This window comes from Amyelois transitella, chromosome 8 (genome assembly GCF_032362555.1).
Source record: "Amyelois transitella isolate CPQ chromosome 8, ilAmyTran1.1, whole genome shotgun sequence".
In the NCBI taxonomy this organism is placed as follows: Eukaryota; Metazoa; Arthropoda; class Insecta; order Lepidoptera; family Pyralidae; genus Amyelois; species Amyelois transitella.
Genome location: NC_083511.1, coordinates 1,926,178 through 1,953,117, shown reverse-complemented (window position 1 = coordinate 1,953,117; position 26,940 = coordinate 1,926,178). Strand labels below are relative to the sequence as shown.

The following is a 26,940-nucleotide window of genomic DNA, read 5'->3' as shown; positions in this document are numbered from 1 at the left end:
TAATTCATATATAAATTACCAACATAGACATATAATTCTTTCCTATTTATGTAAATGGTATGGGTGTCATTAAAACATCTATTTAAATTAAAGATTCGAATAAATTAAAGAGGTTGTAGTTTAGCAAGGAAAGTACACTTGACACGCTTTTGAAATTCACCGAGCGAAACCGTGGCACGGTGCTAGATTATATATCTACCTACATATCTAAATAATCATCTGTAAGACTGTGTAGGCGACTCTTAAAATGGTTATGACTATGTTTGTCTCTTTATTTAAGGACGTTGTTAACAGTGGAGTATCACATTTTTTTATACTACCTCGAGTGGGTTTGACGATAGATTGAAATTAAGACTGCTTATTGTTTAAATTAAGCTTTGGAAATTATACATACAGATAGTCACGTCTATATCTCTTACAGGGTAGAAGAGCCTGCAATCTCGAAAAGACTAAAACGCCACGTTCAGCTGTATGGCTTCATAATGTAACTGAGATTCAAATAGTGACAGGTTGCTAGCCCAAGCCTGCAAGAAGAACCTTAAGTTTAGCATATATCTCTTATTTTTTTAAGCCTATATCCCTTAGTTGTTTTTAAATATATGAGTAAATAAAAAACCATTGAAACAAAATCTCGTTTTAAAAAACTCTCCATTGATTCATCCACAAAAAAAGCCATACAGCTGAACCTTTCTTTATGTGCCATGTGGTCGTAAAGGCGACTAAGGGATAGGCTAACATTTTCATTTAGCCAAATAGCTGAACGTGGCCTATCGGTCTTTTCAAGACTGTTGACTCTGTCTACCCCGCAAGGGATACAGACGTGATAATGTATATGTATGTATACAAAAAAATATTTATTCATTCAATTTCCTACAAATCTTATTGCATGGTACTTAATTTATACATTCATACATACATAAAATCACGCCTCTCTCCCGGAGGGGTAGGCAGAGACTACCTCTTTCCACTTGCCACGATCTCTGCTACTACTACTTTTGGCCAGATCCTTTACCAGGACGTCCTTAATTTGATCAAGATACGTTCGTCTAGGTCTTCCCACTCCGACCTTTCCCTCCACACTCTCCTTGTATATCTGCTTAGTCAACCTGCTTTCATTCTTAATTTATAGTTTGCTTTAAATAAAGTACTTACCATGCACGCATGCATTTTATAAATAATTCATTCATTCAATACACATCTTACTCACCCACATATCGTTGAGCGGCTGCGGCGACAAAGAAGCGGGTGCTGAAGACACCGCGGAGTCCTCATCCGACGGCGCCTCCTGTGAACATTGGCGGATCAGGAATCTCAACAGCTTTTGATGCACACAAGTTAAAAAGATTTTACATACATACGTACATACATATAATCACGTCTATATCCCTTGCGGGGTAGACAGAGCCAACAGTCTTGTAAAGACTAACAGGCCACGTTTAGCTGTTTGGCTTTAAGATGGAGTTGAGATTCAAATAGTGACAGGTTGCTAGCCCATCGCCTAAAAGAAGAATCCCAAATTTATAAGCCTACCCCTTAGTCGCCTTTTACGACATCCATGGGAAAGAGATGGAGTGGTCCTATTCTTTTTTCTATTGGTGCCGGGAACCACACGGCAATAAAAAGAATTTATTGTTTTAATATATACGGGACAAATTACGCAGATTGAGTTAGCCTCGAAGTAAGTTCGAGACTTGTGTTACGAGATACCAACTCAACGATACTATATTTTATAATAAATACTTATATAGATAAACATCCAAGACCCAGGCCAGTCAGATAAAGCTCTTTTCTCATCATGCCCTGGCCGGGATTCGAACCCCGGACCTCCGGTGTTACAAACAAGCGTACTACCACTGCGCAACAGAGGCCGTCTAAATAGGACCACTCCATCTCTTTCCCATGGATGCCGTAAAAGGCGATTAAGGGATACGCTTACATGCTTGGGATTCTTTTTTTGTGCGATGGGCTAGCAACCTGTCACTATTTGAATCTCAATTGTATCATTAAGCCAAACATCTGAATGTAGCCTATCAGTCTTTTCAAAACTCAAAACCACTATTAGTATACTTTTATATTTTTATAAACTTTATTGTAAGAAAATAAGTATAAAAGCGGATTTTATGGCACGCGCCCCGGGCATGAAATTGACATGGGAGCCATGTTAACTTCATGATAAAAAGCACTTAATATGTTATATTAATACTAAGTTTTATTCTACCAAAATTCATAAAATCCATCCATTAGTCGGGTGAAAGAGTAACAAACATTCATCCACACATCCTTACAATCTTTCGAATTAATAACGCAAGTAGGAATACTATGTTTTAAGTAGGTACATATGTATATAAACTATCATGTAATATCTAATTACAGTTCTTGTAGATGTAAAACACTAGTTGAAGTGGTTAGCCAACTTTGCATATTACGTGCTATGTAGCATCACACATAATAGACGTGTTGTAATTCCTTCCTTATCGCCGGGGTTAGAGTAATCAACTATATTTTTTATAATTGGCGTTGTGTCAATTATAATTTACTAGATTTTATCCCGCTGATTCTCCCCTTGAATTTAGTGCCTTCTACAAAAAGCGACAAGTTTAACGTTATCTACAAAAAAGCGACGAAATAAACACCATTTATAAAAAAGGACGATTTAAGCGACGAATTTAACGCTACCTACAAAAGGATGCCGGTTTTTTGCATTGCAAATGGAGGAGATCCGACTACGCTAGTAAAGTCACGTTTTGCAGAAGACTTTAGGCTATCTGGGTAATAAATGTCTGGCTAGCCTCTGCCGGGCCCGGATGGAATGGGCAGACAGAACCTTCTTCGACTTCTTCTCCGACTTTCGACTTGACATCGTTACAGATAAATAAATATATACGGGACAAATAACACAGATTGAGTTAGCCTCGAAGTAAGTTCGAGATTCGTGTTACTAGATACTCGTACTAACTCAACAATACTACCTATATTGTTTAATAAATACTTATATAGATTAACATCCAAGAACCAGGCTTATCAGAAAAAGTTCTTTTCTCATCATGCCTTGGCCGGGATTCGAACCCGGGACCTCTGGTGTCACAGACAAGCGTACTACCGCTGCGCTACAGAGGCCGTCTAATGCCGCCGCAGATGATAAGCGTGATAACTGAAGACGTCCGCAGGCCGGACCAGAGTGGAAAGATTAATGTAGGACCACAACTATGGTTGCGTATTCTCGGTGTTTACTGGCCTGAGAAAATCTCCAACGTAGACCTGTGGGAACGCTGCGGTGAGACTCCGATCGACCAGCAGATCAAACGCCGCAAATGGAACTGGATCGGCCACACGCTCCGAAGGGACCCCGAACACATACCGAGGCAAGCCCTAGACTGGAATCCCCAAGGAAAGCGTAAACGTGGCCGCCCTAAACAGACCTGGCGGCGGACAATCATCGCAGAGGTGAAGAATCTAGGGAAGACTTGGAGCGAAATAAAACGCGAAGCTCAAGACCGAGCGGGATGGCGACGCACTGTGGATGCCCTCTGCCCCAGCTAGGGGACATAGGACCTTAAGTCAAGTAAGTCACAACTATGGTGGAGGGTGAGACTGAGCAAAGATGAGACTGAGAGAGATTTAAGCAGGAAATCATTTTCATTGAGCAACACAATGGATAAAAATATCAAATAGACATATTGTTCAGATAAGCCCTATGCTTATCTGAACAATAACTTGATAAAAATTATTGATTTTTTTCGGCAGCAGTGCCTTTTTTTAGCTGTTCCATGATCCACATAAACAACGGGAAATCAAATTACTTGTTTTTAAATAAAAAGTACTTTTTAAGAGTCGAAGCGAAAACTCCTCTATCAACAATGCTGACATTTAAATTGCTTAGGATTTACATACATACATAAATATAGTCATGTCTATATCCCTTGCGGGGTAGACAGAGCCAATAGTCTTGAAAAGACTGATAGGCTACGTTCAGCTGTTTGGCTTAATGACAGAATTGAGATTCAAATAGTGACAGGTTGCTAGCCCATCGCCTAAAAGAAGAATACCTAGTTTATGACCCTGTCCGAGTCGAGATGAAGAGGTCCTATTCTTTTTTTATTGGTGCCGGGAACCACACGGACTTACTTACCCTATAAAACGTCTCCTTCCGATGCTGTATGTCCGTCTTCAGATCTTCACGATTCGTTTTCTCTATACCCTGTAACAAAAGAAGGTACTATTTTTTAATGCGTTTCTGACAGATTAAAATAAGGTGGTGTGCTCAAAACAAGACAGACAACGGAAATCGGAGACGTTCTGGTAAAATGTCAGATTGAGAGGTTTATTTCGTTCACTTAGCGAACCTGTTTCATACTTTATTTTAGAAAATTTTGATTTCAATAGTGTCCGTCCATGGTCGAATCGATAACGTGCCTGTTGGAAAAATGCTTTGTTTGTTTGTTTGTCATATCTTTATCGCATAGAAATTTACACAGTAACAAGAAAATAGTAAGTACATAGTCATAAAAGAAACAAATCAAATGCTTAATACGCCATGGAGACACAGGTTAAAATCCCACCTCGGCCAGACCAATCTGATGTACATTAGTTTAAGTGCTAACCGATGCTCTTACTGTGTGGGATAACATCGTGAGGCAACCTGCACATTCAAGCTGAATGTGGATTGTTCACGGTCAAAAGTCACACCCCGTGTGCAGACGTGTACTCCAAAGAGAAAGATGTCTTAACACATAAGACTTTGGCCAAAAAATCAGAAGACAATAGCAAATTCTGATTGTAAACAACTTCTTTGAATACCGTGACCTAATAGCCTCTACTCTTATGAATCATGTCACGATTCATTATGTTCGGACAAGAAGTCAGGTACCAATGGTTGCCCGAGGCCAACCATCTGTCGTGAAGAACTTTCTCAGAAAATAATTACGATTGATTAGATCACAATAGCCATCTTCTTTTGTTCGAAAAATCTGATTAGTTAATTAAGCTCTTAGCGAGACTTTATGATTAAGCCTTCTAAATGCTTATAATCCCAAGTTCCCAACACTTTTTTGGGTTGAGAATTGCAAAAAAGAGATATTCAAGTTTTATTTCAAGAATTTTTAGGTAAGTGAAATAGCTACAAATGAATACAAGTAGGTACCTAACTGGTAATTACTATAAATACAAACTCAAAATCTGCTCAGATGGAATTGGAATGCATTATGTTTCTTTTAAAACCTCAAATCTTATCTTAATGTATTAAAAAGGTAAAACTCTTTTCATTTTGTATGTTTGTTACGAGCAAATCTCTTTTGAAGCAATTGCTATTCTACTTTGTCAGGCGTATTATTTTGGCCCGTCGTCTTTATTCTGCATTGCTGTTCAATTTTCACAGGCGTAAAACATATCACCATTGACTCTCAAGATATGAAATGGATATTTGTTATTTAAAAATTATCTGCCTACCCCACCGGGAAAGACGCGTGATTTATGAATGTGTAATGGAAAAGTTAATTGATCTATTTATATACATACATCACAACTCTTCTATACAACATTACATGGACAAAGGCATACACTGGGGTACTCTCCAGAGTGGTGAGGATGCAATCGCGACTAAATCCAGGAGGAAGATAGAGTTGTGGCGACATCACTATTGTCACACATCAACCAATCATCGCGAAGAAATTGACGCGCTCAGCCAATAGCAGCGAAGAATCTAAATCGCGATTACAAAAATTTCACGAATTGGCGCATAAATACAACCTCCGACTCAACATCGTCGGAGCCGTGGTTCCCCAGGCATAACACCTGGCCTGGCGGAAGATCATCTCCTTGGTGGCGGACGAGCCGACTCATCGCTTCCGCTACAGTGTAAACAAAAATGCAAAATACTCGTAACTGCACTCCAGATAATGCGAGCCCACCGTTCACCGCTTGTATAACCAAAGTTGTTCAAATGAAACAAAATTAGCACATTGAAAATTAATTAGCGTCAATCAAAATTAAACAGCAGCAAATGACTGTTAAACACACTATTTACAATTTGTAAACCCATTCATATGACCATTCAAATCCGATTTGACATATACAAAATTACGCAATTACCGTGTATTCATTTATTGTAAGCGTAAGTGGAAGAATTGGTAATCATCAATCAAATCCATGGGAATTACAATCAAATAATTGATTACGAATCATAATCGGTGTAGAATCTGCAAATTGGTGTGATGTAACAGTGATTATTGGATTATCATTACTTGTACTGACATTGTTAAAATTCGGGTCAGTGGACAGAACATGTAATTTAAATAAGTCTTTCATTTAATGATCTTATCATAACAACTTACTTATGATTTTAAATGGTTTTTATTGGAATAAAATAAGGTTTCATTTTTTTAACATTTATTGACACGGGTACCATGATACAGTTCCATGATGGAACTACTTTTAATAATTTTTATCACAAGTCCCATTTGACCACGACATCGATAGTATTTATTCCGAAATCTTTTTAATCTTAAATACTTAAGTCTTAGCCAATATTTGGCCCAATACTTATTGGTTATAACTGCTGTTAACAATTGAAAATTACAGTCGTTAAGAATAATATGTAGCTTAATTAAATTTATAAATAACGTATAGGTAACATTATTGCGTAAAACTGAATGATAAGGTTTCCTCATTGGGACATTTAATCTTTTTTCATCAAATACTATTATAGTATCCACATACGAAGAATTAAAAAATATGGTCCATTGGCAGACTAACCCATAAAAACTGGTAACACTGATTTATCGTCATTTTATAGATAATCTCGCTGAAGGGCCATAAAAAGTGTATATGCATGTTATACACTCATAAACACTTTAACACCTGGCCTATTACGTTATGCAACTTGTGAAGAAAACTGTTTTTATTTACGAGATAACTATAAGTGTGTTAGTATTACTTGACGCCATACTGATGAATGACAATATAATTTCATCGCCACATCATTTAAACAAGTCATTCATTTAACACAAGTCTTAAACTTACTTCGAGGGTAACTCAATCTGTGTTTTTATCCCGTATATATTTATTTATTTATCGCCAAGGTAATGCTTCTCTTTAGGGCGATGGGCTAGCATGCCATCATATCTATTTAACTCAAAATCTATCATCACCATAGTAAAATTTTTAGCGAGCGAGGCTAACACGCTATCCATACCATATCGATGAATCTCTATGCCTACAATAAAGTTATTTGAAGACTATTAGCTCTGTATTAGGACCACTACATCTCGTTCCCATGGGCGGCGTAAAAAGCGACTAAGGGTTAGGCTTATAAACTTGGGATTCTTCTTTTAGGCGATAGGCTAGCAACCTGTCACTGTTTGAATCTCAATTCTATCATGGCCTATCAGTCTTTTCAAAACTGTTGGCTCTGTCAACCCCTCGAGGGATATAAACGTGATTATATGCATGTATTAGCTCTGTCTAACACGTAAAGGATAAAAATATGATATGTATTACATAGTGATAGACAGATTATGTATGTACATATGTTAGCTTTTAGCAGTCCTACTCCATCTCATCTTCCCGTAAGAGCTAGCCCTTGTCGATAGTGTTAATTAGAGCGTCCTTCATTCATACGATTTCCTACTCCGTGTCTGCGTGTTCTCAGCTCTTAAGAATAAGAACTCTTCATCTCTTTTCTAGTCAATAAGTCAGATTGGAGCCCTTCAGTAAATTTTGAAGTTTATTGGACAAATTAAGCATTGCTACCAGCCTTAATAGCCTAGTTTTTGTGGCATTGTAAAAAATATGTCAAACGAGACTTGCTTTTCATCTTATTTCATATTCTTTATATTCTTCTTCTTTCTCCTGACTTATTCTATAGAATGCTGGTCTTAGGACCCCGGGACTACTCAATAACTAGATACATACATACATACTAGTCACGTCTTTATGTCCTCGTGGGGTAGACAGAGCCAAATCATGAAAAGACTGACAGACAACGTTCAGCTGCTTATTATATATTTCATACTTTCTTAATAAAAGTTAATTTTTAAACGTAATCGTACATCATTACAACATTTACATTTTTTTCTTATTATGATTTACAATCTAATATAACCGTCATGAATTACATCGATAAATCAATATTACTTATCGATTTCATCTCGCGATCAATCGATGTATGTAGAGCAGATACGATTCTAAGATTTGGATACTCCGTACACCCTCTTGCTTTCTATTGAATTTCGCTGATCCAAATAAAAATAAACACGTAGTATTATCCACCAAATGTTCATCAAAAATTTGACAGTAGTTTATTCGCAAAATACCATACATACTTCGTCAAACATATATTTTATTTCGTAAAATTATATACCATTGTAGCGACATGCAAACTTGCTGAATTGCATTTTTATGTAGAGCGACTGGCGATCGAATCCCCTCCGTTCCCAGTCGTCTCGTGAACTTTATCGGTTACGCACATATATGTATTATAAATTATTCCATTGGCAATAAATCTATCAGGAAGTTATTCGTTTCACTCCCTAAGCCCCACCAGCACACGCGACACTGGTGACCCGCGAAAAAGTGAACAAAAGTGTAGTAGTAATTTCAGACTCAAAATTTATTGTGAAAAATGAACCCACAAGTGCCACCTCAAGTTGACCAGCCTGTTAAAATTCCGGTACCACCGCCCGCCGTCGCCGGTACTTCGACCATGGCGGACACGGAAGAGAAATTAGGATATGGGTTGTCTGCAATTAGCCTAACCAATAAAATTCCGGATTTTTGGACAGATCAACCGAGGGTTTGGTTTATTCGAACAGAGGCGATATTAGCACCACAGAAAATGGGAGATGATTCTAAATTTAATATCGTCGTATCAAAATTGACTAAGGATGCCATTCAACAAGTATCCGATTTACTTATCGATCCACCAAAAACTAACAAATTCGAAAGTCTGAAGGCCAGATTACTACAAATTTACGAGGAGTCAGAAAACAGGAAAATACAGAAATTGATCGGGGAAATGGAGCTTGGGGAACAAAAGCCTTCCCAGCTATTGCGCCGCATGCGCGATCTCGCAAGGGGTAAGATTCCTGACGAAACCCTTCGTATATTGTGGCAAGGTCATCTGCCACCAGCGGCGAGAGCTGTTCTTGCGGTGACGGAGAATGTGGATTTAGAAAGTTTGTGTGACATTGCCGATAAAATCCAAGAGACGACTCGGCCTGAGAACGTCGCCGAGGTTTCCCAGGTCTCATCAGATCAGTGCGACAAAATTATGGCAGAGATAGCCAAAATAAATGTTCGGTTGAACCAAATGGATACGAGGTCAAGGTCAATCCAACGCGACAGAGGTAATAAACGTTCATCATACCGTACGCGCAGCGCTTCCCGGCAGCGTACACCCAATAGCCCCGATTGGCTCTGTTTCTACCACTACCGATTCAAGAATCGTGCCAAGAAATGTGAGAAACCATGTGCTTGGAAAACTCCGGAAAACTAACGAGAGTGCAGCCAGTGGCGGAAGTCTGCACCGTTTTGCCATCCCACCGCCTTTGCGTAACAGATTTAAATAGTGGACTACGTTTTTTAGTGGATACAGGTGCTAACGTTTCGGTGATTCCACGCAAAAAAAAATCCTTTAGTGATAGTGAGTGCTCGGATTACAAACTGTATGCAGCGAACGGAACAGAGATAAAAACGTACGGCTCTCAAACTTTAGTGTTAAATTTGAACCTAAGGCGTTGTTTTCGTTGGACATTTGTAGTCGCGAATGTGAGTCAGCCGATTATTGGAGCAGATTTTTTAGAACATTTTAAACTGCTTGTGGACTTGAGTGCACGTAAGTTAGTCGACAAAACTACCAGTTTAGGCGTTATAGCGTCGCTCGTGTGTCACAATAGTGAACTTCCGATAAGTACAATAGATATGCAACAGCCGTTTTCGGATTTATTACAGCGATATTCAGAGATTACGAAGCCATTATCGTTTAAAGAACCAGCTAAACACACGGTATACCATCACATAGAGACAACAGGCCCGCCTGTTTTTGCAAGAGCGCGACCCCTTCCACCGGATAAATACAATAAGGTAAAAGAAGAGTTCCGTATTATGCAGGAGCTGGGGATTTGCCGGCCTTCAAAAAGTCCTTGGGCCAGCCCACTCCACGTCGTGCCGAAGAAAAACGGTGAGTTGCGACCTTGTGGCGATTATCGTAGACTTAACGCTATAACGATTCCCGACAGGTACCCTATTCCTCGCTTGCAGGACTTTACATATCTTTTAGCAGGAAAGAAAATATTCTCTAGTCTTGATATAAAAAGAGCCTACCATTTTATTGAAATCGCGCCTGAGCATGTTGAGAAAAGTGCAGTTATTACACCTTTTGGCTTATATGAGTTTCCTAGATTAATTTTTGGTTTACGTAATGCAGCACAGTCATTCCAGCGTTTTATGAATAATACTGTACTACACGGTCTCGATTTTGTATATTGTTATATCGATGACGCATTAATAGCTAGTAGTGACGCAATCACCCATAAAAAGCATCTAGAGATAGTATTTCAAAGATTTGTAAAGTATGGTATCTGTATCAACCAGGCTAAGTGTAATTTCGGCAAAGAAAAATTAGAATTCCTAGGCTATCAAGTATGTACTGAGGGGATACGACCTTTGGAAGACAAGGTTCAGGCAATTAAAGATTACCCAAAACCGGAAACAATTGCGCAATTACGTCGTTTTTTGGGTATGCTCAATTTTTATCGAGCTCATCTTCCAAACGCCGCATCTTATCAATCCGAACTTAATAAGTTTTTACACGGTGCTAAAAAAAATGACAAAACTGTCATACAATGGTCGGACGTAGCTATAAGAGCTTTTGAACAATGTAAGGTGAGTTTACAAAACGCCTGTACTTTGTTCCATCCAGTAGCAGACGCACCTTTAGCACTTATGACGGACGCCTCAGACACATGTGTTGGTGCAGTATTGCAGCAACACGTGGGCGGTACCTGGAAGCCGCTAGGTTATTATTCCAAGGCTTTATCATCGGTTCAACGTAAGTATTCTACTTATGATCGCGAGTTACTCGCTATATATATGGCTATAAAACATTTTAGGAACCTGCACGAAGGAAGGTCTCTCATCATATACACAGATCATAAGCCGTTAGTTTACGCATTTTCTAAAATAGGTACCGATAGGGAGACACCTAGGCGAACAAGACAACTTATTTATATTAGTGAATTTTCTACCGACATTCGTCATATTGAAGGTCCAAACAACGTAGTAGCCGACGCACTAAGCCGCGTAGAATCAATAACGTGTCCCACGACTGTAGATTTCGCAGCGTTGGCAAAAGCTCAGTCCCACGATGAGTTTATAACAAACAACGGATCGGATAACATTCAGCTGAAACACATTTGCTTACCTAACTGTAACTATAATTTATATTGTGAATTATCAACAGGCAATGTTCGTCCATATGTACCAAACAAATTTCGTAGGATAGTTTTTAATAGCGTACATAACCTTAGCCATCCGGGAATAAGAAACACACGTAAATTAGTTAGTTCAAAATTTTTCTGGCCAACCATGAACCGAGATGTAGGTTTGTGGACAAAAACATGTATTCAGTGTCAAAGATGTAAAGTCAACAGACATACTTTGTCTCAGCTACAACAGTTTCCTGAATGCGATAGGTTTGAACATATTCATGTAGATATTGTTGGTCCTCTTCCAACAACAGTGGATGGTTATAGATATTTAGTAACGCTCATAGATAGGTGTACAAGATGGCCTGAATGTTTTCCAACTAAAGATATAACAGCTGATACGGTAGCACGTGTAGTTTACCAGGGTTGGATAGCACGTTTTGGATGTCCACATACGATAACTAGCGACCAAGGTCGTCAATTCGAAAGCGATTTGTTTAACCGCCTTATGCGTTATATGGGTGTGAATAAAACAAGAACTACACCATATCACGCACAATGTAACGGTATTCTGGAACGTTTCCATAGATTTTTTAAAGCTGCTCTTTCAGCTCGTTTAGATAACACTTCTTGGGTAGAAGAGTTACCAACTGTAATGTTAGGTCTTCGTGCAGCACTCCGTAGTGACAGTGGAGTAAGCGCTGCGGAAATGGTGTACGGCCAAGCGTTAAGGTTACCCGGAGATTTTTTCGACACTACGAAAACTCAGGTATGCAATCCCGAAACATTAGTTGAAAGGATTAGAGATACTATATGTAAATACAAACCTGTGTCGTTTTCTCAACATGGCTCACGGACAATTTTCGTTCATCCTGATCTTAAGACAAGCGAATATGTTTTCATTCGTAATGATGCAGTTCGAAAACCTTTACAACCGACTTATGACGGTCCATATAAAGTCATACAACGAGGAAGTAAGGTATTTGTAGTGAGAGTCAAAGACAAATTAACACGTATATCTATAGATAGGCTCAAACCCGCGTATGTACTCCAAGACGATGATTTAACCGTTACGCGGAGAAGCAATTTATGCCCTGTACCACTGGATCGTGAAGAAGGTACAGACGAAAGGTTAGACGTATCTAAGAGTATCATGCCACAGAGAAACTTGTCAAGCCCTGTGCAAATAGAACACAGCACAGAAGGTACAAATACAGATACGCATCGTATAACGCGTAGAGGTCGCATCGTTAAAAAACCCGTTCGTTTTGTTCATTTTCTAGGTTAGTTACAAAAACATATTTGTAATTTTGTTTTATCTAATACGTGTAGTTTGGTAATAAATATATAAAAAACCATACATGTTAATGCTAATTCGATAACTGTAAAAATATTATTTTTGTGTAACAGTGTATTGTATTTTTGTGTAAGTACATACAGTTTCTTTTTTGTAACAACTTTATTTTGTACTTCATGGTTCTTTTCTATAGCAATTTTATTTTGTACTTAACTTTGCAGAGTCAGTAGGTACTATGGAATGTAACTCCATAGGAATGATGTGTTTGTAATTGTTCATGTGTAGATTGATATATCAAATTTCATTACTTTGATTTTAAAACTGTCTGTAAGATGCACTGTTTATGAACTTAAGTATTTAAGTAGTATAAAGTGTGTCATGATCATAGTGCATTTTGTGTATGAAACTAAAGTATATATTATAATTTTAACAAACTTTTATATATTTGCTTGATTTTGCAAATCGTGTTAATGTTTTTTTACAATATTATTCAAAATTTTGTATACAACCATTTTTTTTTTTAAAAAGGGGGGAATGATGTAGCGACATGCAAACTTGCTGAATTGCATTTTTATGTAGAGCGACTGGCGATCGAATCCCCTCCGTTCCCAGTCGTCTCGTGAACTTTATCGGTTACGCACATATATGTATTATAAATTATTCCATTGGCAATAAATCTATCAGGAAGTTATTCGTTTCACTCCCTAAGCCCCACCAGCACACGCGACACCATCATGTTAAAGAATTAAAATTTTTTTTTCTTTATATAATTTAGACTTTTTTGTATACGTCATTCATTTTACTTTTCTGATCATTATCATTGATTCCTTGCATACATACTCATACATGCGATCTTTAACATTATAACCTACCTTAAAAGTTTACTAGGTTTAAGTTTATAAACCATCGAGCGAGCATTATTTTTAAGCTTAGTTTAAAAGAATCTGAGATCAAAGCCCGAGGCTATCGTTAGTATCGATAAATTACGAGTATCGATAAAATCTACTCGATTGTAAATTCTAATGTTATCGATGCTAGGCGCCAAACTTGTAATATTAGAGAACTTAGTTTTGCAATACCTGAGACTGGATTAGTTTAGCTTATTTTATGATGATTTCGAAATTGAGTGATAATGATTCTCAACAAAAATTGACTTTACTTTCAGTTAAGTGTTCTAAATTATAATTACACACTGTTTTAGACTTTAAGTCCTTTATAATAAGACTAGTGGTTGAATCACCTGATTTATCTGCTATGAGTGCAGAATGTGCTTTCGCTATTGTTCTATAATTAACGGGGGATTACCCGCGAAAGTGCAAGTACAGCACGGAATCTTTGAGAACCATAATTATATCAGATTATTATGCTACGTATTGTTGAACTTTGAACAAGTTCAACATTGTTTGCGTTCATTAGCATAATTCTCATCAACTTTTAACGCCATTTTACCGACCTTGTTCTTGAAAATATTTTTTTTTAAATTATATTTTTAATTGAATATCCTAAAGATGTTATTTGTGCTAACTTTCATAAATTTTAATTTATTAATTTGGCAACTTAGTGAAGGTAAATTACTCTTTTATTTAATTAAAATTAAAATCAGGTAAAATTGAGAAATAACTGGGAACCTACATACTTAAGATAGATCTTAGGCCACCATCAAAATAACAGACATAATCCTACTACTATTATAAAGGCGAAAGTTTGTATGGATGTATGGATGTTTGTTACTCTTTCACGCAAAAACTACTGAACCGATTACCATGGTGAAATTTGGTATGTAGGTAGCTGAAGACCCAGAATAACACATAGGCTACTTTTTATCCCAGAGTTCCCGCGGGATTGATAGGGTTTCCATGCGGACGAAGTCGCGGGCGGCCTCTAGTAAGGTATATATTCCATTGAAAAGCTTCACGAAGCCATATCGCTTCAACAGATTAAATTAATGCTGAAAGCATTATTTAACAGTCAAGATTAAAAAAATATACAAGGGAATCTGCCTTTCATTAAATTATATAATGTTGGCTTTAAAGAAGATTACTTTATATACATATTTCCGTTAAAACATTACAATTTCAAATTCATTGTCTATATTATGATCTCATAATACCTACTTATTGATATACTTGTGTGGATAGTGAAGAATAAGAATTTATTGTGCCATTACCTACAGACGAAATACTCATAACAAATTTGAATCTAATCGACACTTTATAAGTATCAAAACTATTGACCAATTAACGCCTCCGCAATCACCTACGGATGTTTCTCTAACTTCCGGAAAACATTATGAGAAAAACTAGGCTCTATTTGTCAAATATAATATTACATGGGAAATATACTATGTACCATATACCGAAGCAGTGTGGGAAGCTGATGCTGTCATGTTCTTTCGTATGGTGTCCAGCATCAATACTAATAACTCTTTTCTGAGTTTAACATACATTTGATGACTAACCAATTTTCTTAAAGTGAGAAAAATCTTTTTTCTATTGGTGCCGAGTGGTTTCCGGCACAGAATAGGACCACTCCATCTCTTTCTTATGGATGTCGTAAAAGGCGACTAAGAGATAGGCTCATAAACTCGTGATTATTTTTTTAGAGGATGGGCTGGCAACCTCTCACTATTTGAATCTCAATTGTATCATTAAGCCAAACAACTAATCGAGGCCTATCAGTATTTTCAAGACTGTTGGCTCTGTATTCCCCGCAAGAGATATAAATATAAATATATAAAGGCAAATTACACAGATTGAGTTAGCCTCGAAGTAAGTTCGAGACTTGTGTTACGAGATACTAACTCAACGATACTTTATTTTATAATAAATACTTATATAGATAAACATCCAAGACCCAAGCCAATCAGAGAAAGTTCTTTTCTCATCATGCCCTGACCGGGATTCGAACCCGGGACCTCCGGTGACACAGACAAGCGTACTACCGCTGCGCCACAGAGGCCGTCATAAGACGTGATTATATGTATTTATGTACCCTATAAAAATAAACATGATAGAGACCTGCATACCCAGATAAATGGATGTGTAGCTACATTCCAGTAAAGGTAAGATTTCCCTGCAGTTCCTTTTTTTTAGCAGAAGCCACCAGAACTAACGTCAGGAGGATGATGTACAGGGTTTCATTATATTAACGAAGTCATTAGTTCTAAAATAATTGTATTGAGTGGATTAAAAATAATTACGAAGTCAATAATACTATTGAGTGGATTCAAAAGGAGATTATTAAGTCCGCAATAATGGTTTTATGGCACACCTGATGTGGCCAATTCAAAAGCCACCCAACAAATGCAATTAGGTTTAGGTTCACCCATTCACTATGTCCACTCCATTATGCACTGTCCTTGTGTGTCTACTATTTGTTGCATTTTGTAGGTTACAGAGTCACCCGGAGCCCAAGCCATGTGATTTTTAACTGAAGGTACTGTTCTAGGGAATGCTTAGATAGTTTGGTCATGTCGAGAGGATAAGTGAAAGCAGGTTGACTATGCAAATGTACAAGGGGAGTATGAATGGGAACGTTGGAGTGGCTTAGACGAACGTACCTTGATCAAATCGGAGACCAATGGCCAAAGCCAAAGTACCAGAAACTGGGCGTTCATCTTTTTGAATGAATGGTACGTTTTTTATGACGTCTTTTGTAAGTACTCCAAACTAGGTTTGTGTGTGGAAAATAGATTGGATTGAGGCATTTCAAATTTGACATATTGGTTTCTTATGACGACTAAGGGTACACTAAGAGAGAATTTTCCGTAATACCCACGGGAAAGGAAACGGGCAAACTCAAGTGAATTTATACAAAGCTTGGACTCCATGACCATCTTTCCTGTACTTCGTCAGCAAAACCAAACTGCCCCAGTTCTCATGACCAGCTGTAGGAAGTGTAGTATTATTGTTTATTTTTATAGCATGTATTTATATGTTTTTACATCCGCTATAACGACTTATCGATAGTCGCAGCTAGAGCAAATAGCGGAATGTAAGCATTTGAAGAAAAGGATGTAATCAAACTTCTTTTAATAAAATTTTTAAATCTATTATTATCAGTTATTTATAAATTCTAAGCGTCAAATTCTCGATATATATATAAAGGCAATATTGTTTCGTATTTGGTACGTCTTATTAAATTTACCAACTGAGATCAAAGCCCGAGGCTGGCGTTAGTATCGATAAATTACGAGTATCGATAAAATCTACTCGATTGTAAATTCTAATGTTATCGATGCTAGGCGCCAAGCTTGTAATAATGAGTTAGAGAACTTAGTTTTGTAATACCTGAGACTGGATTACTTTAGCTTGTATTCTGATGATTTCGAAATTGTGTCATAATGATTTTAGACTAAATTGATTTACTCGATTCAGTTGTATTGAGATTAAGTGTATCCAGTTTAAATGAAATCAAATCAAATCATCTTTATTTTTGTGAAAGGTGTATGATAACTATATTTACCTTTATTATTCACTAGCTGTGCCTGCGACTTCGTCCGCGTGGAATAGTTATTTTGGGCATCATTGAAGCCCTCAAGGATGCTCCTTCCCCGATTTTTTTCACATTTTCCATTATTTCTTCGCTCCTAATAGTTGCAGCTAGACGTTATATAGCCTAAAGCCTTCCTCGATAAATGGTCTATTCAACACAAAAATAATCTTTCAAATCGAACCAGTAGTTCTTAAGATTAGCACATTCAAACAAACTCTTCAGTTTTATAATATTAGTATAGATAAATCTAAGTGCCTATTTAAACTAAAAAAAATATTCTAGTAGAATTATAACCAGAAATATGTACCTACAACTTACAAAAGAAAAATAAATGAAAATAAAGTTGAAACGCCTGTGCAATACTATCTTGCCGTCGTCGGGTCTTCCCTTACTCCCTTAGGGAGTCGGAGTAGATTGGTCAGGGCTTTTGGCCCTCTTTAATGGCATCATCGCTGCCTACGACTGTAGGCAGGTCGATGGGGCGGCCGTGACGGCCTGGGTCTTCACGTCTTCATACACTGGGAGTTCCCATCGGCGGCGGCGTCGTCACTGGTCGACGACGTCTGCCGCAAGGCAGCGAGGGGAGGGTTTCACCCGACGACCCGGAGGGCGGGCGCGGAGCGGCGCGATGCCACGCAGGTGGCTGTGTGATGACGCGTCCGCCCTCTCGAATATCTAGGTTCTCCCACTTCAGGTCCCTGAGAATCGTCGAGTTCCTCACGTAGCGACGACTGCTCTGAGACTTTGGCTCTCTTGGGCTCTGAGTCTTCTCCTGTTGGTCTCAGAGCAGAATGCGGGATCTGACGTACGTTTGGTAGATCCTGAGCTTCGTCCTCAGGGCGAGGCTGGAGGAGAGAACTGCGTGAAGTCTCCCCCTGGCTGCCTTGGTCATGAAGCTTGCGCTCGGCTCCTGCACCTTTTATACCCTGCCGCCGCTAGCCGCGTCGAGGGCGGCAACCGTTACGCAAAAATAATCCTTATATCATGATTCAGTAGTTACGCGCGATGGCTTGTTACGGTATTTTATTTCACGTGTAAGTTTGGTGTTTCTATACCGATTTCGATGATTCTTTTTTTATTGAAAAGTAATATTAATTTATAAGAATTACAAATGAGTGTGAGTGTTATTGGTATTATAAACATCAGAGTAAAGAAATATAATCAGAAATCTCCGAACTGCTAAGCTATTAGGAATTACACGTGTTATTGTGAGTCAACCATAAAAGATTGACTTATGCTGTCTTGGGATATTTTTTTAATAATTTTATGTAGAATATTTCCGTTGTACATGGTTTTGCTGTATCTTTAACCATTAAGGCTGCACACGCGACGGAAGCTTATAAAATCAAGTAACTTCTCCCGTTTTCCCAACATTTCCTTTCACTGCTCTGATCCTTTTGATTGTAGCGTAATGAAAAGTATACTATAACCTGCTCAGGAGTATGAAGTATAACTGTACCAAGTTTCGTTAAAATCTGTCAAGTAGTTTTTGTTTCTATAAAGAACATACAGACAGACAGACAGACAGACAGACAAAAATTTTACTGATTGCATTTTTGGCATCAGTATCGATCACTAATCACCCCCTGATAGTTATTTTGAAAAATTATTCCATGTACAGAATTGACCTCTCTACAGATTTATTATAAGTATAGATATTCGAAAGACTGGGCTTGCGTTGTAATTTCCTTAAATTTCCTCTTTATTAAAAAAAAACAAGTTTCTCTTAATCGTATAAACCGACATTAAGACAATAAGAACATATTTATATACGATGCACTTACGTGCATTAAATATTTCTTTTCGTTTTCATCAGGCAAGCTGCCGCCATAAGAAAACACCACGTCTACTCGCCGCAGAAATAGATACTATATTTCCTTTATGTGCCGTGTGGTTCCCGCAATTTAGAATAGGACCACTCCATATCTTTCCCATGGATGTAATAAAAGGCAAGGCGAATAAACTTGGGATTTTTCTTATAGGCGATAGGATAGCAATCTGTCACTATATGAATCTCAATTCCTTCATTAAGTCATACAGCTGGTCGATGCTTTTCGGTCTTTTCATGACTGTTATCTACCCCTCAGGGGATAAAGACGTGATTAGATTTATGTATGTCCTTTATATGTTCTCTTTACAGATAAAAAATAGGAAATTTAAAGCTGGAATTGCGATCCTAAATAATGAGTAAGCGAGAAAATTATAAGATACTGTAGAAAGTGGCATACAATTTATTTTGAATAATATTAAAACTTAAAAGTACACGAGTAAAATCAGATGATTTGCAAAAAAGTATTAGGTTAGGCGAAAGTCCGATCGTACTGATGAGTATCTGATGATTATTGAGGTAGATACAGAGATGAATCACACAAATCTGAAGGGCAACATAGTTCTAATGCTAACAATGCGCGAAAAAATTCCAATTAATTGCATTTAGATAGCTAACGGCAAGAAAAATTCACAATTTTTAATTTTTCCTTCCTGGACTTAATGCCATAAGGTATTCCCTACTAGTCAAACTTTTAGACCATACAGATACATACATAAAATCACGCCTCTTTCCCGGAGGGGTAGGCAGAGACTACCTCTTTCCACTTGCCACGATCTCTGCATACTTCCTTCGCTTCATCCACATTCATAACTCTCTTCATGCAAGCTCGGCGGTTTCGGATACTTTTGAACTGACCCTTTACCAGGACGTCCTTAATTTGACCAAGATACGTTCGTCTAGGTCTTCCCACTCCGACCTTTCCCTCCACACTCTCCTTGTATATCTGCTATTGTAACTGTCTATAAACAGATATTGTAATTTGGGTGCATTCTTCACTCTTATACTTCGGTTTCCGGATCCTCTTATAAAATAAAACAGAATGTTTTCAACTCAATTACAAAAATACTTGACTCTTATGACCTAACATCAAAAACTTATCTAGTATTAATCGACGAAGACAATAGCAGTTCATATATCAGTCTTCAAAATCAGGTGCATTGCGAAACATGTCCATTCTAATCCATTCAATATGGACAAGGAACCTTTGACCTACCGTTCACTGGGTGAACGGCGTGTGTCATAGTCTAGGAACATACGTGTGCTAAACTTAGGTAAGAATGTAAGAAGGGATATTTTAGTAAGGCTAATAGTTTAGGCTGTGATAATCGCTAAAACATTTCAAATCAAAAGTTAAAACATTGTTCATTTTTATTATTTAACTATGTATTTTATTTATACTCTCCCGGAAAAGGGCGTAATAATTTGTATATATGTTTCCTATAGTAAGCTTACTTACCGGATCTGACCTTTGCCAAACGAAGTAAAAATTTGTTAAATCTTATGGGTTAAAGAAATCTTAACTTTCGACAGGAAACCGCAGATTTTAATTGATTTACACAAATTAATTGGGTGAAAAAATGTTTTAAAGTTGTATTTATATTGCACTAAAATCCATCGAAAATGTATGTACATTGGGTGTAATAAATATGAACGACTTCCGATTCTGCTTTGAGAATTGAAAGATTTTATCGATTTATTTTATCAAAAACCGGTTACAATAACAAAATTGTTTTATATTACAATCATTAATATCGAAATTTCAATGAATAATTATTGAGTACTCCTTTTTAATAGACAAATGTCTTTATTTTACAGTTCTTACATATATGTAAAATAAAATTTTAAAGATATATATTTGAGTAAAAAGAAGAAAAGAATATATACATTATTTATCACGAGACGCATATTTTACGTCAACGTCTAATTAAAACGCCGTCAGTCTGTCTAGAGGTTAGAGCGGCAGACGAGCGTCTGCGCTTGCGCGGCTATAGAACAATTCGTTCGTTATTTTGGGGTGAAACGGCCAAGCTGAGTCACACATTCGCATGTAATAAGATTGAATCTTAAGCCTGACGAATGAGTATAATATTCTTAAAATTACTTTCTGAACCCTTCGAAAAACGTGCGCAAGATGTCAACAATAAAAGAGAAAATATAAATCATTACAATATCGACAATTCTTTTAAATAATCTGTCATCGCTTGCAAAGACAGTTAATCTTAGTAAGTAGCACAGAGCAGTAAGAGCCTCTTTGATCTGCTATAAGTAGGCACAGAGGCCGAATATCCAAAACTGAAATGCAAGTGGCCAGCTTTCACCACACCACAATGCATCGGCGATGTTCTGAATGGATTACACGACTATTCGATTGCGCAATTCGAGAGATCGATCGTATCGTATTAGTTTTCTAGTCTTGTGGTCAGTAAACAACAAGATGCGTGATCAAATTTTGAACGTTTTTTAAAGAAGGAGACTTAAAAAATTCACGTGTTAGGTCGTAATTGCTGAAATATGAAATAAGAAACGTAAAATACTTATTGATTTATGCATATATATCAAAGTTTCACCGCCAATTTCAAAGGAATGATTAAGAGATATAACTTACACGCTAAGTTAAAAAGACTGCACAACAAACATTAAAACATAAACTCGAAAAAAAACTGAAAATTCACATGAAAGCAACGCCTCTGGTAAAACAAGTATAACATAATCATAACCTGTCCTACCAGGCCCTACACTCATAAACATACAGATCATACAATCATCGATCGCTACTATAATTACAATAATTTATACAAGAAAGTTGATCTATAGTACAAACAGACTTTCTAGCCATTGAAACATCAAACCAATTCTATCACATTATCGTGTCATCGGTTACGAGATCGCAGGTGTCCCACCCACGTGGGGTGAAGTGGGACACGTCCCACTATCGCCACTTTCCCAAAGGCCCGATCGGCCCCGCGAGGGTCAAAAGCCACGCTCGATTCGATTTGAATCCATTTATGCTGTATTGTGGGAAAGTGAATTAAATTACGATATTTTATCTATAATTAGTTACCTACTTATCACTGACACTTGTTATTAATTGTGATTTTATCTTCACGGTATGCTCACAAAATAATGAAAGTGCATTTTATTTTTATTTTGAAGTATGGTATTTATTTCAATGGGCACAAAGCTCTTTACTATGAAAGATTTGCCTTATAAACGCATACCCTAATACTGTATAAGTTCTGTTTGAATTTGACAAACCAAAAAATTATAATATCTTCTCAGGGATCAATCTTAATAACTCTCTTTTTTAAAGGGATTTCAGTGAGAGAAGCACAAAAGCTAGTTAACAGCTAAATGTAAGATCTTCCTAACTGACCTTACTTTTCATCACAACAAATATGAATATTTTCATAATTACCGATTTCTCGCGTGGAATTACACACATCAACGGATGCCATTGTATAATCAGCCTAGTTACAAAGTGTAATGGTCTTAATTAATTTGCCATACACGGTTATAAGCACCTTTTATGTCTCGCAGATGCGTGTTAAGAGATGGCGGAAGACATGCGCGCTAACTGCTAATAGTGACACCAAACTTTAAGTACGAAAAAGGAAAATAAATACAAATACCATACTAATATATTTGAATAATAATGTTTTTAGTTTGTAATTTAGAATAGTTTTTTTTTATTATTATAAAATAATTTATATTAGTGTATATTATTTAATTAGGTATATTTGATTAATTGTATAAGATAATATATAAAGTTTTTTGTTATATCATGAAAAAAAATATACTAATATAAATGGGAAAGTCTATTAATCTGTTTCGTTTCTACTGTAAAACTGCTGAACCAATTTTGATGAAAAAAAATGGACTTCTTCGCCGTGGAGAACAGCCCGATTTCCTCCTATGACCACAATCCAGGCGTGTCTGAGTTAGGTAATAACACGGAATAACTCTCGTCTGACCTCCCTGACCCTATTATCAGGGGAATATAAACTAGAAATAACCATGCTTTATCTAGGTGTATGTTAGATTAAATAAACAATTTTCTTTTTCAGTTTTGCTGACTTTAATGACGTTCACATGATGACTATAACAATTACATGAGTTTTGTTTTAAAACGTTGTCAAAGCAATTTACGGATTTCTTAGTCAATATCTTTATTTTACCTTTAAAATAAAATTTAAAAATACTACTAAAGTCGAGAAAAGTTATACTATTTCTGTCTAATTCCATCGTAGAGCTAAACAGCTAAGCGTGGCCTTTTAGTTATTTTATGACTGCTGGCTCCGTCTCTCCACAGGGTATAAAAACGCGACTGTATGTATGTATGTATATAAAGTCGAACAAAACAAAAAAAAAACTCACAGTCGTACCTTACAACTGAGATAAAAAATATATACACATATGTATATAGCGCAATTTGGCAACCCTTCATGGAAATTTCTTCAATTACTCGGCGCGGTTTACAAATACGAGCTATGCAGGGATTCTTGCGGTTTGAGACACTGCTGAAATCATTTTCCTCACGTGTATCAGATTTCTAACTGGCTTTTGACCGGGGCTTCACCCTCATGGGAATTTCCTAAATTCCTTCCTTAGCAACCTACATCATCATAACTATAACAGCGACATATAATTTGCCTTGAATTGATTTGACAGTCACTATTTCGTGAATTCCATCATAAAGCCATTCAGCTAAACAGCTAAACGTGGTCTTCTAGACTTGAGACTATTATATCTCTCTATCTATGTAAAGGATAAACATGATTTTTTATTGCATTAAAATATTTGGTGTAGAACAAATTATCACATTATAAAAACATAAAACTGTAAGGCAAAGAGATATCGTTTTTTTTTTAACAAAATCATCATTAACATGGCGTCAGTCTTACAAAAAAAGGCTGTGGGTCAAATTTTAACCTTCAATTTAAAAATTCTGAACACAAACCTAAACTTATTTTACTATAAAAATTAAGAAAAATACTTCATTCGCCTCGGGTTCCGAACAATTTAAAGAATTATTTTAAAAATGATATTCTAATAAACAAAACGCGTCCAGTAAATTAAGTATTATATAACAATAAGTATATAAATCCTTAAACACTTGGTTTAATAAAAGTGGGCCTTATTTATGTATTGTTTCAGTCAATTGTCCAAAAATTAACCATTTTTATGCACTTATTTTGCTGATTAAGAACGATGATAACGTATATTGGAAAAGATAAATACGTTAACGTTTTTTGGCTCCGTAATAAAAATAATAATTTCTCTTAAGTAGTTAATAAATAAAAATAATAAAAAAATTAAAATCGACGATACTCGAATATTCACCTAAGTTGAACCTTCAAATTTTGATCCCTAAAACTGTGTCGAGTCAACAAAACAAGTTTTTTATAGTTCCCTGAATGAACCCGGCTCAAACCGGTTCCGACCGGTAAGGTTCAGGGACTATGCGACATGATTTGGGAGGTAACCCGAGACTCTAAAAAAAGTTTAAAAAAGGAATAACGATTTGTAGTTCTTCGAACTCTTTTTGCTTGTCGTGTTATGTGTTGTTCGATCTATGAATGAATTTATTTTTTAATTTTTCATAACAATATTCCAACGAGTAGTAAATACCTATTAATAACACAAAATTATGTAACTTGAACTTTTTTCTACTTCTATATTCAAAGCAGATTTGTAAGATGCGTACGAAAATGACAGATTTGTAAAGTTTTTCCGCTAAGCCAGCGTAAAAAATAACATAAAATTAGAGTATGAAATGGAGACTAAGGAATTAATCCTTAATCGCCTATTACGACATCCACGGGAAAGATATGGAGTGGTTGATTGAAAGATTTATACATACAAACATACATACGTATGGTCACATCTATTTCCCTTGCGGGGCAGACAGAGCCAACAGTCTTTAGAGGACTGAAGGGCCACGTTCAGCTCTTTGGCTTAATGATAGAATTGAGATTCAAATAGTGACAGGTTGCTAGCCCATCGCCTAAAAAAGAATCCCAAGTTTGTCAAGCCTATCCCTTAGACGCATTTTACGACATCCATGGGAAAGAGATGGAGTGGTTCTATTCTTTTTTTTATTGGTGCCGGGAACCACACGGAACTCTCCCACACACAACAACAAATAAACCCAAAAATATGGACAGGTTCCTCACGACTCCACTTGCTACGGTAAGTTCGCGAGGTGTACCATTTAACCCAATGCTCCACATTCCCAAACACGTAAAACCTGATCACATGTAGGGTTATTAAGGGTAAGCTGCGCCGGAAACCACACTCGTGACGTGTAAATGATTGGCTCGATCGCCTCATAATGACCAGGTAAGTTGCCGTTTTCTAATCTTACAATAAAGTGTGTGAAACAAGTCGCCTGCAGTTTATTTATCATATGAGGTACATAATAAGAATGTCTCTCTCTTAAATCGTACACTCAGCTTTTTTATAGAATTAATTTTTACTAGATATCTTTGGAAACACCAACACAATTTTTCAGAGGCTCTTTTGCCTCTGAAAAATTGTCAAAACGATAATGTAATAATCGCAATAAATAGCAAAACATCAAGGATTTTAATATGGGTTAACTGAAAAATATTTATAATATAAAATAACGACCTAAATTCATACAAAATAAAAAAAAATTAATAAAATATTTATATATAACTGAGACTCGCGTTAATTTTTTCGTAGATCTAAATCAACTAAATTTTAAAAGAGTTTATTAAAAATTTAAAAGTCAAAAATAAAATACGTATTAGGTAAGTACCAAAAACTGAAAAGATTTAAAGAAGACTCCGTATAAGAGGCGTGTTTTCGAATGTATAAAATAATACTTCCCCTTAATCGATTAACCGTCATCGAGTATACGATTCGCGACAGTCCGGTTCCAATGATAAATTATTCGAGTGACGTGTAACTACCGATTAATTTACTACAGATATAATTGTTGTTGTAAATCTTGACAAATGAAATTAACTTTATTAATATCCTTAATATCACGCCTCTTTCTTTGAGGGGTGAGCTGAGATTAAAACTTTTGCTTGCCACGATCCCTGCATACTTCTGTGTCCAAATTCATCAAAATTTTAATGCGACCTCGAGTTTAGGGTAACCTGAGCTGGTTGGTCCAATTCAAATTATTATTATAAATTGTACAAAAGGAAAACTTAATCTCTTTCCCGCTGATGTTGTAAGAAGCGTCTAAGGAAATAAGCACTTCCATCTAGTGCTGCAAACATTATTTGAAATAGGTCAAGTTCTTTTGGACACAGGGTCATGAACACCGGACCAGAGTAAAAGCTAGGAGGAATAAAAATAAAACTATAACGAGGATATTCAAAATGTTTTACAACCAAAAACCCACTCTTCATCTTATCGGTCACCTCAAACGTTTAAAATGTAAGAGAAATTTAAAAAATTACTAGGATTGTCAACTGTATTTATATGACTGGAACCCAGAAGGTCGTGCCTACACATTTTTTTCAACAAACGACGATTTATTTATTTTTTACCAGTGTCGCCTTTTTGTCTGTTTCGGTCTAATTAACTTTTTAAAAACAGTTATTGTTGTACAAAACTTTTCGTCATTTCCTAGGACGATCCTAAAATTTCGTGAAAGTTGGCAACCCTAGTAGTGACTCAGAGGAAATCTCGTTAGTTTGAGAGTTCCCACGAAGTCCTATCGCAACTCTTTACCGTTTCATCTTAAGCTGATTGTATACTAACTTCAAGATTATTCAGCTATAAAGTCTGTTTATTTTATAGATATCTAGATAAAATAATTTAAAAAGTTTATATGTTTTGCCATAGGCATACAAAACCAGATTCCAAATAGTAAAATTGTTCTATCGAAATTTTCCTTTATTCCGTCATTTATTTACTCG

The 26,940-nt window shown here is 36.6% G+C and overlaps 1 protein-coding gene across 4 annotated transcripts in view; it reads right to left on the bottom strand.

Moving 5' to 3' along the window:
• LOC106137368 (axoneme-associated protein mst101(2)) overlaps positions 1-26,940 on the bottom strand; it is a 134,371-nt gene that overhangs the window by 17,821 nt on the left and 89,610 nt on the right. For all 4 annotated transcript variants that reach the window (XM_013338182.2, XM_013338180.2, XM_013338183.2 and 1 more), the window contains 2 exons: positions 4,130-4,198; positions 1,208-1,285 (listed from right to left, as the gene is read on the bottom strand). In XM_013338182.2, coding sequence (XP_013193636.1) covers positions 1,208-1,285; positions 4,130-4,198 — 147 coding nt within the window. The remainder of the gene's footprint in view (positions 1-1,207; positions 1,286-4,129; positions 4,199-26,940) is intronic.